Source organism: Alosa pseudoharengus, unplaced genomic scaffold (genome assembly GCF_046254945.1).
Source record: "Alosa pseudoharengus isolate Yale_2024_CS ecotype anadromous, Long Island Sound unplaced genomic scaffold, YU_APseudo_1.1 YU_APseudo_1.1_scf_15, whole genome shotgun sequence".
NCBI classification, from domain to species: domain Eukaryota; kingdom Metazoa; phylum Chordata; class Actinopteri; order Clupeiformes; family Clupeidae; genus Alosa; species Alosa pseudoharengus.
The window spans coordinates 16,161,253-16,173,301 of record NW_027468620.1 but is presented as its reverse complement, the minus strand read 5'-3'; the positions used below and the strand labels follow the sequence as shown (position 1 = coordinate 16,173,301).

The window sequence follows — 12,049 nt, the reverse complement described above, 5'->3', positions numbered from 1 at the left end:
AGTGTGTGTGTACACACGTGTATGTGTGTGTGTACGTGCGCGCGTGTATGTGTGTGTGTGTGTGTGTGTGTGTGTGTGTGCATGTGTGTGTGTGTGTGTGTGTGTGTGTGTATGTGTGTGTGTATATGTTGTTGTGGATCACTGGGTTCCAGTCCCCTGCGTATATGAGGCGTGGGAGTTTGTTCGGAATCTTGTGTTCAGATGTTTGTGAACTGGAATGCTGTGGACTGTACAGAGTGACCAATACAAAGAGTTTTGGTTTTGAAGATTTCAATGACTCATCCCAGACTAGCACCATCTCAGTTATTCATTCATTTGGTTGACATGTGGTAGACTGTAAGATCTACAGTCTGTCAGTGCAGTGAAAAGAGATGAACTCTGTGAGACACGGAAACTGTGAGAGAAATAGTGTGGCTGAGAGAGAGAGAGAGCGAAAGAGAGAGGGAGAGAGAGAGAGAGAGAGAGAGAGAGAGAAAGAGATGAGAGAGTGATGACCTGTGTGATGGCTACTGAAAGCCTGCAAGCTGTCTGAATGTGGGCTCTTTCTGGGAAGTGCCTTTGCAGAGGTGGGAAAAAGCGTCAATGTTAAAGTGTGGCCGGGCCTGAGAGATGGGCACCCGGCACGACAGAAAGCCCGCTTTATTCCCTCCATTCTTCCGAAGGGCAGGATCCAGCTCTCCTGCCCTCTTTATTTGGCTTTCACACCGTCCTGGCCCAAGCTGTCACCTTTTTCAAGGTCCCTGACGGCTTCACTGAGGACAAATGAAAAACAGCGAACAGGAGAGAGAGAGGGGGAGAGAGAGAGAAAGAGAGAGAGAGAGAGAGCAGGGAGGGGGAGTACCAATGATAGAGAGTTCCATTCACAGAATAAGCCTTCCAGCTGCATTAGCAGTCGGATTCGCTGCCTCCTTCTCCGGGATGAATGGGTGCGTTTCTCCCTCGCTTGCTGGGGAGGAGGGGCCTCCCGCCACCCTCCTCGCGCTCAGACGGAGAAAGACAAGAGCTCAGAGATTAGCCACACTCCCCCTGCCTGCTTCTCTCACCTCCATCCCGCATCCATCTCTCTCTCCTTCTCTCTCTCTCTCACTCACTCTCATTCACTTTCAGAGGGTCCTTCAAAAGGCCCTGTCCAATGCAAGAGAGAGAAAGAGAGAGAGCAAGGGAAAGGGAGAGGTTGATAGAGAGGGGAGCTGTGGGGGGCCTCTTGTGTGTCCACTGTTTTGGGGTCACTGGGGTGGTGGTGGTGGTGGGGGGGGGGGCAGTGAGAGTTGGGGAGAGAGAGGGGGTTTGGATGTGCCTAGTTGTGGAACAGCCTGCAAAAACAGCCCAGAGAACCACAGCAGGGCAAAGAATGCTAAACTGGGCATTTTGCACCCCACCATGCGTCAAACCCAGAGAACACAAGATACATTGGATCTTGTATATCTACTGCACAACTTCAACTTTAACATTTGCAGATATCTTCAGGACAAAAACCTGAATGAAGAAATAACCGTTTAACACACCAAGTCAATGCGTGTGCAATGAGCATACAAATGATATGTTAATAACACCGTAATAACAACAGAGCAGTAGCAGAAGTGCTAAACGTGCTTCAATAACAGCGTCAGTCTACCTATTAGTTCCCTCATTGGTATTTTTCTCCACTAGGCGGCGTTGTTAGCGAGAGCAGAATCGTCCAGACACACAAGATATTGGGGGAGGAGGACCCCTGTTTCGCACAAAGTTTTCAGGCAGTGAAGTGAAATGCGCACTACATTCGAGCGCTCGGAGCGAACACTCGGGCTCTGGTAGAAGCACTGCGGAAAGCTGCGGAACCAGGACTTGTGATTGGCGGAGAAAGGCAGAGTCGAAAGAGTATAGTCAGGAAACAGCTCGGATTTCAGGGGGGAGTGACACTCGCGGGGGTTGGAGGGAGAGTGAGTGGGGACGTAAGACGAGGAAAAAAGTCAGTAAACCTGACAAAGCGTCTGAGAACAGAACTCAGGATTCTCGGAGGGGTAGACGATCTGCCGTAAGGAATCCTCGAAGTTTGTGGATTCTGGGTTTGTTTAGGAGGACTTGTACTCGCTCTTTTGCCCAACACATTTGTCTGTCCGAGGCTGCGTATCTTCTCGTTTTAGATGAAGCCTGCAGAACCAGGGAATTTGACAACTTTTGGTGATTGGTGAAGAGGATAAAAAGTTCCGCGGACGTATGTTTTTCAAACTGTCTGGGATTTACACAACATTCCAGGATTCATGCGGCACACTTATCATGAGAGGCTTTCGGAATTCCTGCGTTGTTCTGTCGTGATTTGAGGCGTTCAACTCCGCGGATTTTTTGGGAGTTAAGAATTCGTTGCTTGGCATTTTTGTTGCAGTTGGGGAGACGTCGCCCCGTCGGGACTACACACATTCTTCTTGCGATCCGGCCCATGCACTCGCCTGGCTCCCTCAGTGCATGCGGATCGCGTCCCGAAAGTGTTTGGTCCGCCGAGGTAGGTATTTTTCTCTGGAGTTTGTTTTTGGATGAATTTGATACGGGGCACAGATGCAAAAAGTTACTTTAGTCGAGGTTTTCCTAGCACAGCGTGCTTATTAGATTTTTGCCTGACACGTATGTGAGATGACTTCTGCAAAATATTGCGTAAAGCTTAGGTATTCTACCCTATTTTTCTTCTCCCCGTTCGACCCACGAATTGTCCAATGTCTTCCTCTTCTTTATAAATATGTTTTCTTGTAACAGCTTCAGCTTCATTGGGCATTTGGCAAGGTTTAATTTAATTGTAAATTATATAAATGTTTTGTAAAATGGAGTAGGGTAGCCTATAGGTTTTTTTTTTAACCGTGGCTAAATACCCTACAAAGCACTGCATTTCCAGGGCCTGTAGGATTTTAAAGAATTACATTTTTAATTGTTATTATACTTCAGTTTAATCAATTCTAGACTTTTGGATGATATAGAGAGTAAATATTTTAACTTGCTGTCTCAACAACTGGTCAATGAGTTTATTGAAAGTAACGTGTAATCATTACCTGCTAATTTGCATCAAATTACCTTTTTAATTGTACGCTCCTTATTTTACTGTATTGTGCTGTGTACCTAAATTCACACAGCTATCTTTAGCAATTTAAAGGATGCAGGGCTCATTATCGATGCGTGCTCATTAATGATTGTGATTTTAGTAATTAACACTTGTTTAGTAGTCCAAGCTCTGCTGCGCCGATCAGGGGCAATTACGCGAGATTGCAGACGCCTTTTTCAATAAAACTGTAAATCTTAGAGCGTTCCTCGCTGTGCAGCCATTGTCATTAAAGCAAACTCATTTCAATCTGAATAGAGACAATCACATCTTCAGATTTACCATACAGGCGTCACAGGGGTATACACAGATACAATTTCTTGTAGGCTAGAAAAAAGAGAAAGTAAAATAAATTTCGGTAGCCGGTTTTACTGCCCAACACTCTGCTTGTGCTTGAAACTGTGCAAGACTTCTGCAGATTCTTTGACATTCATTCATTACTAATAACCACCGACATCATGTCATGTATAGGCTACTCTCGATAACATTCAGGACATGCCTGTTTGCCGTAGGCTAAAATGATTTTATGTGTCGGCACAGGGCACGCTATAATTTAGATCAATTTGGGCGAGGCTGACGTAATGAAAAAATGCATAAGAAACTCGCGCTTAAAATGTCTACTAAAGCCGTCAACTAACCTTCGTGCAATCTTTGGCTTTCATTAGCTCCATCCCTAAGTTCATGATCTGTCCAATGCTGAACTTGAAGCGAAACAAAATGTATCGTGTTGGCTATACTTGATATTGTGACCCAAGATCACTGGAGAGCCAGCTGTGTGTCTACCGCTCATCATGACTCGGATGGGTTGGTGGGACTAGTGCGGCACACAGATAGGTGATCCTACAGAGCACTAAAGGCATACAGCCATTTAAAGTTCGTGAGTTCGGGGTCGTAGTGCTTGAAGTGTCTCACTGGTCCGTGAAACTGTCCCAATGAAACAAGATATCAAGTGGAAACACATTTTTTGTGCAAATTTCCATCCCACGAGCCGTGCCCAGTGTCGATTTCATATAAGCTGAAATTTGAAAAATGTTTATTGCTTTCTCATAGCGTAGCCTGTTGGTAAGATTAGATATAGGATAGTTAACAGTAATACAAAAATGCAATATAGGGATGCAAGATGAAGATAAGTTTCAAAGAATATTATTCTCCAAGTAATTGAAAGAGCTGTGCACATCAGAATGCCAGGCCTAAATATTCTTATTGTTCTTATTCTTAAGATGTACTCCTATTATTGACCAGGGGTTTGAGATTGAAGGTATAAAAAAGCCTGGAGTCTGATATAATTGCTTGCTAAGTTATTACCATTTAGAAAGTCCGGTGTAGCCTACCCATTATTCTATGAGCATGGCAGCAAGTCTGTATCATGTCTATATCATGGCTTGTTCTTCTGCATTTTGACACATGCTCATTGTCTTTTCTCTTACCTATCTCTATATCAACACTGACACATCTAGTCTTAGATGTCTATTCTTAGAATTGCTCAACTCATTATCATTATGTGTTGTGTTGCGCAATGCAACTCTAATGGTTATGAAACGTGGTTCTGTATCGTGATTTACCATATACATATTTGTACACTCAGACCTGTTGATCATCATTATTTTGTTTAGCAGTACAAAAAAGTAACCATATGTCCTTTTATCCATTTTGTCTGTTCTCCTCTCTTCCCCTTGCTGCTACCAATTCTTTGCTGCGGCTTCTCTCTCTTCTCCTCTCTTCTCCTTCTTCACTGTCCCCCGCCCTCATCACTCGTTCACTTTCTTCGCTCATCCCTGATTAAAACCTTTCTCGACCCATTCCCCCCTTTGCTATCCATGCCCCTCCCACTGTTCTCCTCCTCAGTCCAGGTGATTGGAGGAAATTCCTGTGAGTGACAGGCCAGACCTCCTGCAGTTCATGTTCGGGTGGAGTTCCTCAGATGGGATCAGTGTCCAGGGGGAGGCCGAAGAGGGGGTCATGGGTAGACGCACCCTCCATTAACGGGATGTCCGCCGGATGGGCGTGGTTGCTGGCAGTGCTCCTCCTGTCCCTGGGCACCGGCTCCATGGCACGGCCGCCCTTCCACGCGGCAGAGGAAGAGGAGGCCACGCTGGAGCCTGAAGGTGAGGGTCCGTCCGGCAGCTCTATCTGGTCTGGTGGGATGGAGGACAGGGCTTGGGGAACGGGGAAGAGAAAGCTCCAGGTTGAAATGTCTGATTTTTTTGGGGTGGGGGGGCAACTGACCAGGTTCTGGGTCCTCTCATCCAACTCTAGTCCCCTGGCTCACAGGGTTCTACCACAGAGTGGAGGAATTGCCGCTATGATTTGTTTCCCCGTTGCGTGTGTGTGTGTGTGTGTGTGTGTGTGTGTGTGTGTGTGATGGTGGCGCTTCCCTTTTTCAAGCGAGTGTTTACACTGAAATGTGCCCCGACTGCGCCTGCCCACATCCACTGCTAAACTATTTACACAAGCGCAAACATTTTCCTGGGGTTGAGAAGCGATGGGGTGGGTGGATGATGTGTGTGTGTGTGTGTGTGTGTGTGTGTGTGTGTGTGTGTGTGTGTGTGTGTGTGTGTATGTGTATGTGTATGTGTATGTGTATGTGTATGTGTATGTGTTGGATGGAGGTTTGGAGTCAGAGGAGCTAGAGGAAGTAGCGGTCGCAAAACCCAAACCGAGTACACACTCTGCAAAGTCATTAGCGTACTGTAAGGTGTCTGGTTTTGGTCCGCTTTCAAAAGCTCCAGCGCATTTATTTATGTGAGTAGACAAGTTGGAGAGCACTCTAGAGGAACAGATTACAGAGAGAGAGAGAGAGAGAGAGAGAGAGAAAGAGAGAAGGAGAGAAAGAGAGAGAGAGAGGCAGAGGTGGTGAAGATGAGGTGTGTGGGAAGGGAAAGAGACAATGAGAGAAGGAGGGATGGGTGGATGGATAGAGAGAGCTTGTGGAGTGGTAAAGCTTAGCACAATCCCCGGGCTCTGCTCGTCAGTGGAAGGTGTGCGTTGAAGGGGTGCATCCTTCGCTCCACACTCCCAGCAGCACTCTGAGGCCACCCTGAGCTGGGATCGCACCGACCTCCATGGTTCCCCCTCGGTTAGCGCCCGTGTGGAAAATGCTAGTTGACCAAAGTGCTTTGTAGGCAAGGATGTGCTCTCTCCCACTCTTTCTCTCCCTCTCTCACATTTCTTCTTTCCTCTTCTCTCCTCTCTTCTTCTTTTTTTTTTGGTGTGAGTTGTCAGTCTCTCATGAGCCACGGACCACACACAGATCCGGCGAGTCGGTGTGTGTGTATGCCCGGGCCAGCCCATTCGGTTTGTTTGGGCTAAAATAAACCCTTTCTGTGTGTGTGTGTGTGTGTGTGTGGGTGTGAATATGAAAGGGGAAACTTTACATGTCTCTCTGGTCTGTTTCTGTTTCTTCTCCCTCTCTCTCTCTCTCCTCACTCTAAACGGGATGTGGTTCGCCCATGTCCCTGTTCCAAGACTCGTGAGGAAAGTAAAAAAAAAAACAGACATGTCTTCAAAAGTTTGAAACAGTTTCAAGAGTGCGCAAGGTTACGTTATATGGAGCTCTTGAAAGGTTCTATCGAAGACTCTTAAAAACCTGAGTCTGAAAGTGTGAGAAATCTTTTCATGGAAGTCACATGTGTAAGTCCCTGCTAGATACCTTCCCTTTCTGTATTTATAGCTTCTGCTGTTGGAATTTTCCGTTTTGACGTCTGTCCCCCCTCCCCTCTCCGGTCACACACAGTGTCTTAAGGCCAGCTGCAGGCTGATATGACGTGACCATCTTGGGCAAGGTGGCTTTTGTTCCTTTGGCTTTAATCAGTTTGCTAATTATAAGGAGAGCTGACACAGTCCCTGAAAGCCTCCCCCTCTCCTGTCCTGTCCTCTCCCTCCCCTCCCCCTCACACTCCGCATCTTCTGCCCTTTGGCCCAGAGGCTATGAGCTGGCCATGCATGTCCACATGGGGTATCCCTGTTTTTTTGGCCAAGTAGCCGGTGATAGACATCTCGACTCTGACTAAGAGGGCTCCGTCTTCTTTTCTGCCCCCCCCATCACTCTCTCTTTCTCTCTCTATCTCTCTCTTTATCTCCCTCTTCACTCTCTTTCTCTCACTCTCTCTCTATCTCTCTCTTTCTCTCCCTTTTTTTTTGTCTGTTCCACCTTTAGTCTCTGTCTCATTGTCTGACTTTCACTCTGAATGGTTTAGTGCACACAGCTGAAAGTCTCATGTGAAAGCAATGGAAGAGGATGTGGATGAGGTCTTCATATCCCCCCCCCCCCTTCTCTCTCTCTCTCTTTCTGTCTGTGGTTTGTTGTGGACGCGTTTTAAGCAGATTTGTGCATACTTTCTCTTGTCATATGACGGGATTTGATAGTGTGGGAACAGGGTGATCATGGGACGAGGCCTGGGGATTAAGTGGCTGAATCAGGCCGGAGGAGAGGAGAGGGGAGGAGAGGGGAGGGGAGGAGTGGAGAGGAGAGGAGAGGAGAGGAGAGGAGAAGAGAAGAGAAGAGAAGAGAAGAGAGGAGAGGAGAGGAGAGGAGAGGAGAGGAGAAGAGAGGAGAGGAGAGGAGAGGAGAGGAGAGGAGAGGGGAGGAGAGGGGAGGAGAGGTGAGGAGAGGAGAGGAGAGGAGAGGGGAGAGGAGAGGAGAGGAGAGGAGAGGAGAGGAGAGGAGAGGAGAGGAGAGGAGAGGGGAGGAGAGGAGGCATGAGGAAAGGTGCAGTTGTTGTTGGAGTGGGGGCAGAGTGCAGAAGGGTGGCGGTCCGCTTGGAGCGACAGGTGTGTCCCCAAGTGGGGCGGCTTAAGCCACCACCTCAGCTACCAAAGCCAGAGAGCTTGAGGTAGAGGGAAATAAAGAAAGAAAGAAAGAAAGAGAGAGAGAGAGAGAGAGAGAAAGAGATTAGTACGCTGAGTCAAGGCCCAACACATGTTTGTGTGAAGAAAGAGAGAGAGAGGTGATATCATCGGCAGTAGCCGCTCTCTTCACCTGCGACCCTGAGCCCGGCTAAGTTTGTGTATTGCCCCCCAGCGGCAGGTTGAGACTCCGGGCCTCTGTGTCTGTTGACCCCCCTCACTGAGATTAAAGCTGACCGGCCCCTGCCTACCTGCCTGCGGGCCTGAAATGACTTGTAACCCTATGGTTAGCGTTGATAGCTAGCAACGATAGCGAGAGTATCATTTTGAATGCTCTCTCTCTTTCTCTCAGTTAGCTGGCTGGTAGTGTTGTGGAGCGTTAGTGAGAGCCCTGTGTAGTTAGCACGATCACCCCAGGTGCTTGGACCACCGCTGGGCTTTGGCCCCTGTCACCGACAAAGGCGGCCACCTGCCCCTGAGGAGAGAAAACCTGCCTGCCCTTTTCACAGTCAGAACTATCCCCCCTCCCCTCCTCCCCACAGGGGTGGACTACAATACCCCCTCCACACACACACACACACACACACACACACACACACACACACACACACACACACACACACACACACACACACACACACACACACACACACACACACACACACACACCCCCCACCCTCTATGCAAGAACTGCCCCTAGGGGCAGAAGGCAGTGTCTTTTGGGAGAGGTAATTGTGCGCAGATTGCATATCAGCGTCGCCCTCTATGCCGGAAGAATGGCGAGGGTTGCAGGTCGCTGGATGTGATTTGGCGGGTCTGTTTACTCCTTGCACAGGTATCAGTGGAGGAGCCGTGAGAGGGAGAAAAGAGAGACGAGGACGGGGAAAAAAAGAAAACAAGCACAAGGAAGCTATTGTTGCCCTGCGGCCAGCTGTGTGGCTTAAGTGCATTATGCTTCGCCACCAAGCAGATTGAAGATGTGATTACACAGCAATAATGAACGATAATAAAATTAATTATGGCGTGGAATGTGTTGTTCCTTGACTACAGTTTCGCTTGCTGTTTGGGTTTAGGCATTTATGTAAGGGTTAGGTATTGTTTAGTGATGAGGTGGATAAGGGCAATGCAAATATTGTTCAACCCTCCTCGTAATCTTCTCTCTCTCCTTCCTTTCTTTCTTGCTCTCTCTCTCTCTCTACTTCGACCCCTCTGGCTGTTTTCTCCCAGACCCTCTATGGACAGGGTACATGCAATTGTTTGGCTTGGTTCAAGCCAACCCTGTGTTTTAAAAAATGCGTACCCACACAAGCTTGGATGAAATTGAGGCATTGTTCTGGAGATCGCATTTGTTTGTCTTTGTCATGGGAGAGGGTGCTGTGGCCTGCTTTTGCCCCACTGAGTCCCGGCGGCCGGGGCAGAGGGGGCTTTAGTGCGGGGCTAAAGTTCCCTGCGTGCTCCTGTCATGGGAGGATCTTAGCCGCTAGCCGGCCTAATCCCCCTTGTTCCCACCGCTTCACTTGTTGCTCTGCCTTCTACTTCTTCAGGACCTCTGTCTCTCTGTCTCTCTCTTTCTCTTGTTTTCTCTCTCTCTGTTTCTTTTCTCGCCCCTCTTTCCTCACCCCCCCACCCCCACCTTCTCTCCCCCCCTCTCTCTCTCTCTCTCTCTCTCTCTTATAAATCTGGTCCTCCTCCCATTGTGAAGCCCAGAGCGTGCTGTGAGAGGGGTGTGTGAGGCTGTGAGCTCATCTAAAACCTGTAGCACCAGTAGTGTTGGGAAAGACATTCCTAGAGACAGGCCACAGGCCACACCGCATGCACAGTGGCAGCTCCCTGAATTGTCATCTTAAGTGCGTGCACATGTTTGTGTTTTCTTGCACTCATGTGTGAGTGTGTGGGTGGTTGTGGGCTAGTGCATACACCTATGTCCTATGTCTGTGTGTGTGTGTGTGTGTGTGTGTGTGTGTGTGTGTGTGTGTGTGTGTGTGTGTGTGTGTGTAACTTGTGTGTGTGCATGATCTCTTTTGTCTTGTTATTGTCTTGACGACAAGAGGACCTGGGAGTTTTTATTGTTCTGGTGTTATTAGTAAGAGAGTTTTTACTGCTATCTCAAACGGCCACTCTATCGGGAAATGCCCGAGCTGATTGCTGAAATACCTCGGCTAACACCTGGCCACTGTGACGTGTCCTTAGCGTTGGCCGCTGCCACACACACCTGAACTCTCCCACTAAACAAACTCACAGTCCACTCTTGGAACTAGATAGATAGATAGATAGATAGATACTTTATTGATCCCCAGGGGAAATTCATGAAGGAACTGCAACTGCAACCTGCTCTTGGTCACTATGTTACACTTACCCTCCTTTAGGCATAGAGCAATTGGCTCGAGCGTTTCCCTGTATCAGATAGAGAATGCTACTGTATACAGTAAGCAGTATCTCCCCTCAGCTTGTAAACTACTATTCAGAGCAATAACACTGTGCTATAGATAGTGTGTGGACAGTCTCTGCTCAGCAACAATCACGTTTGGTACAAACTGCAAACAGAGTGACAGTGTATTGCGCTAGCTCCGCTAGGCTCAGTGTCCCTCTCACAGCACAGCTGCAGTGCTGCTGAAGGCCTGGCCAGTGTTGTGTAGCCGTCTGGTGGGATAACAAGACGGAGGTTGGGAGCGCACCGACACAGTGCAGACGCAGCTCACGCGTTTTGTGTTCCGTGCATCGTTCCCCGATGTAGCGTCACACCGCGCAGCACCACACTGGAGTGACTTTAATTGGTGGATTGTTGGATTGTTTATTTCGGAGGGGTTTTGTGATGTGTTGTGTACGCATGCTGGAGACTCATAAATCTCATCATCAGCGGCGGTTTGTTTCCTTGCTTGGGTGGAACGTGTGTGTGTGTGTGTGTGTGTGTGTGTGTGTGTGTGTGTGTGTCGGTGGATTTTCTGTGCTGACGGCCATCGCTCAGCCACATTTTTAAAAGAGAGACACGAGGTTCTTATTACTGCTCCGCTCCCTCTGCCAGAGCCAAAGCCCCTCACGTTGCACGGCTCTCAAAGCACCCCAGTCGTTCCAAACAGGGTTTCCCATCCCTGGCCACTGTCAGGTCAGGGGTGGCTGGAGCTGGAGAGGGGAGGTACTATATATTTCGAGGACAAGCTCTCCCGGCAAGTTTTGTGTTTGTGTTGTTTTTCCGAAGGGCGTCCCAAATGAGATGCGTGCACGGTGACGGAGCACCAGAACCTTCCACCAGTGGCCTGTTGCCGGGGGGGTTGGCGCTCCAGAGCCATGTGCTCTGTGGCGGGTCATGCTATTGTCATGACAATAAAGCCTGTGGGGGCATTTGAATGTGAAAGGCTGGGAGAGGGGGCAGAAGAAAGGCACCAGGCCACAGAGGAGTCGCAGGGGTGAGAGCTGGGGCTGGGAAACAGAGAGAGAGATAAAGAGGGGAGAGAATGGAGAGAGAGAGAGAGAGAGAGAGAGAGAGAGAGAGAGAGAGAGAGAGAGAGAGAGAGAGAGAGAGAGAGAGAGAGAGAGAGAGAGAGAGAGAGAGAGAGAGAGAGAGAGAGAGAGAGAGAGAGAGAGAGAGTGTGTGGAAGTCAGTGGAAATGTAAATTGTGATGGCAAGGGTTTAGTGTGTGTGTGTGTGTGTGTGTGTGTGTGAGAGAAAGAGAGAGAGAGAGAGACAGAAAGAGATTAAAGAAAGATCTCTTAGGTCTCAGGTCTTGTAAGTGGCAAGCAGACCAAGCAGATAAACTGATGGCTCAGAGAACTAAGAGAACACCAAAAAGAAGACAGACAGACAGACAGACAGACAGACAGCCCTGCAGCCAGAGTGGAGGACAGATGGCCTGTCCATTATCGCTGTGAGATGGGATGGATGGCGTGTCTCGCCACCACGGCACGCTGTAATTACCCGTTGCCGCGGAGGCGCAAATGAGAACGGCGGGAGGGCGCGGTGTGTACGGTGTGGTGCTCTCTGGCGGAGGCAGACCGCGGCTGTCACACCTGCCAGCAAGGACGATAATGACCGCCAGTCACCACGCCGAGGCCCTGAGATGAGTTCATCATTGAAGCGCTCCCCCGATGAGCTGAAACTGATAGTTTGTGTGTGTGTGTTTGTGTGTGTGTGTGTATCTCTCT

The 12,049-nt window shown here is 48.8% G+C and overlaps 1 protein-coding gene across 1 annotated transcript in view; it reads left to right on the top strand.

Moving 5' to 3' along the window:
- Positions 1-1,740: 1,740 nt before the first annotated feature.
- LOC143124774 (fibroblast growth factor receptor 2-like) overlaps positions 1,741-12,049 on the top strand; it is a 38,587-nt gene continuing 28,278 nt past the window's right edge. The window contains exons 1-4 of the mRNA XM_076286480.1: positions 1,741-2,479; positions 4,910-5,405; positions 6,084-6,140; positions 11,899-12,009. Of these exons, the coding sequence (XP_076142595.1) occupies positions 4,986-5,405; positions 6,084-6,140; positions 11,899-12,009 (588 nt within the window). The 5' untranslated portion in view covers positions 1,741-2,479; positions 4,910-4,985. The remainder of the gene's footprint in view (positions 2,480-4,909; positions 5,406-6,083; positions 6,141-11,898; positions 12,010-12,049) is intronic.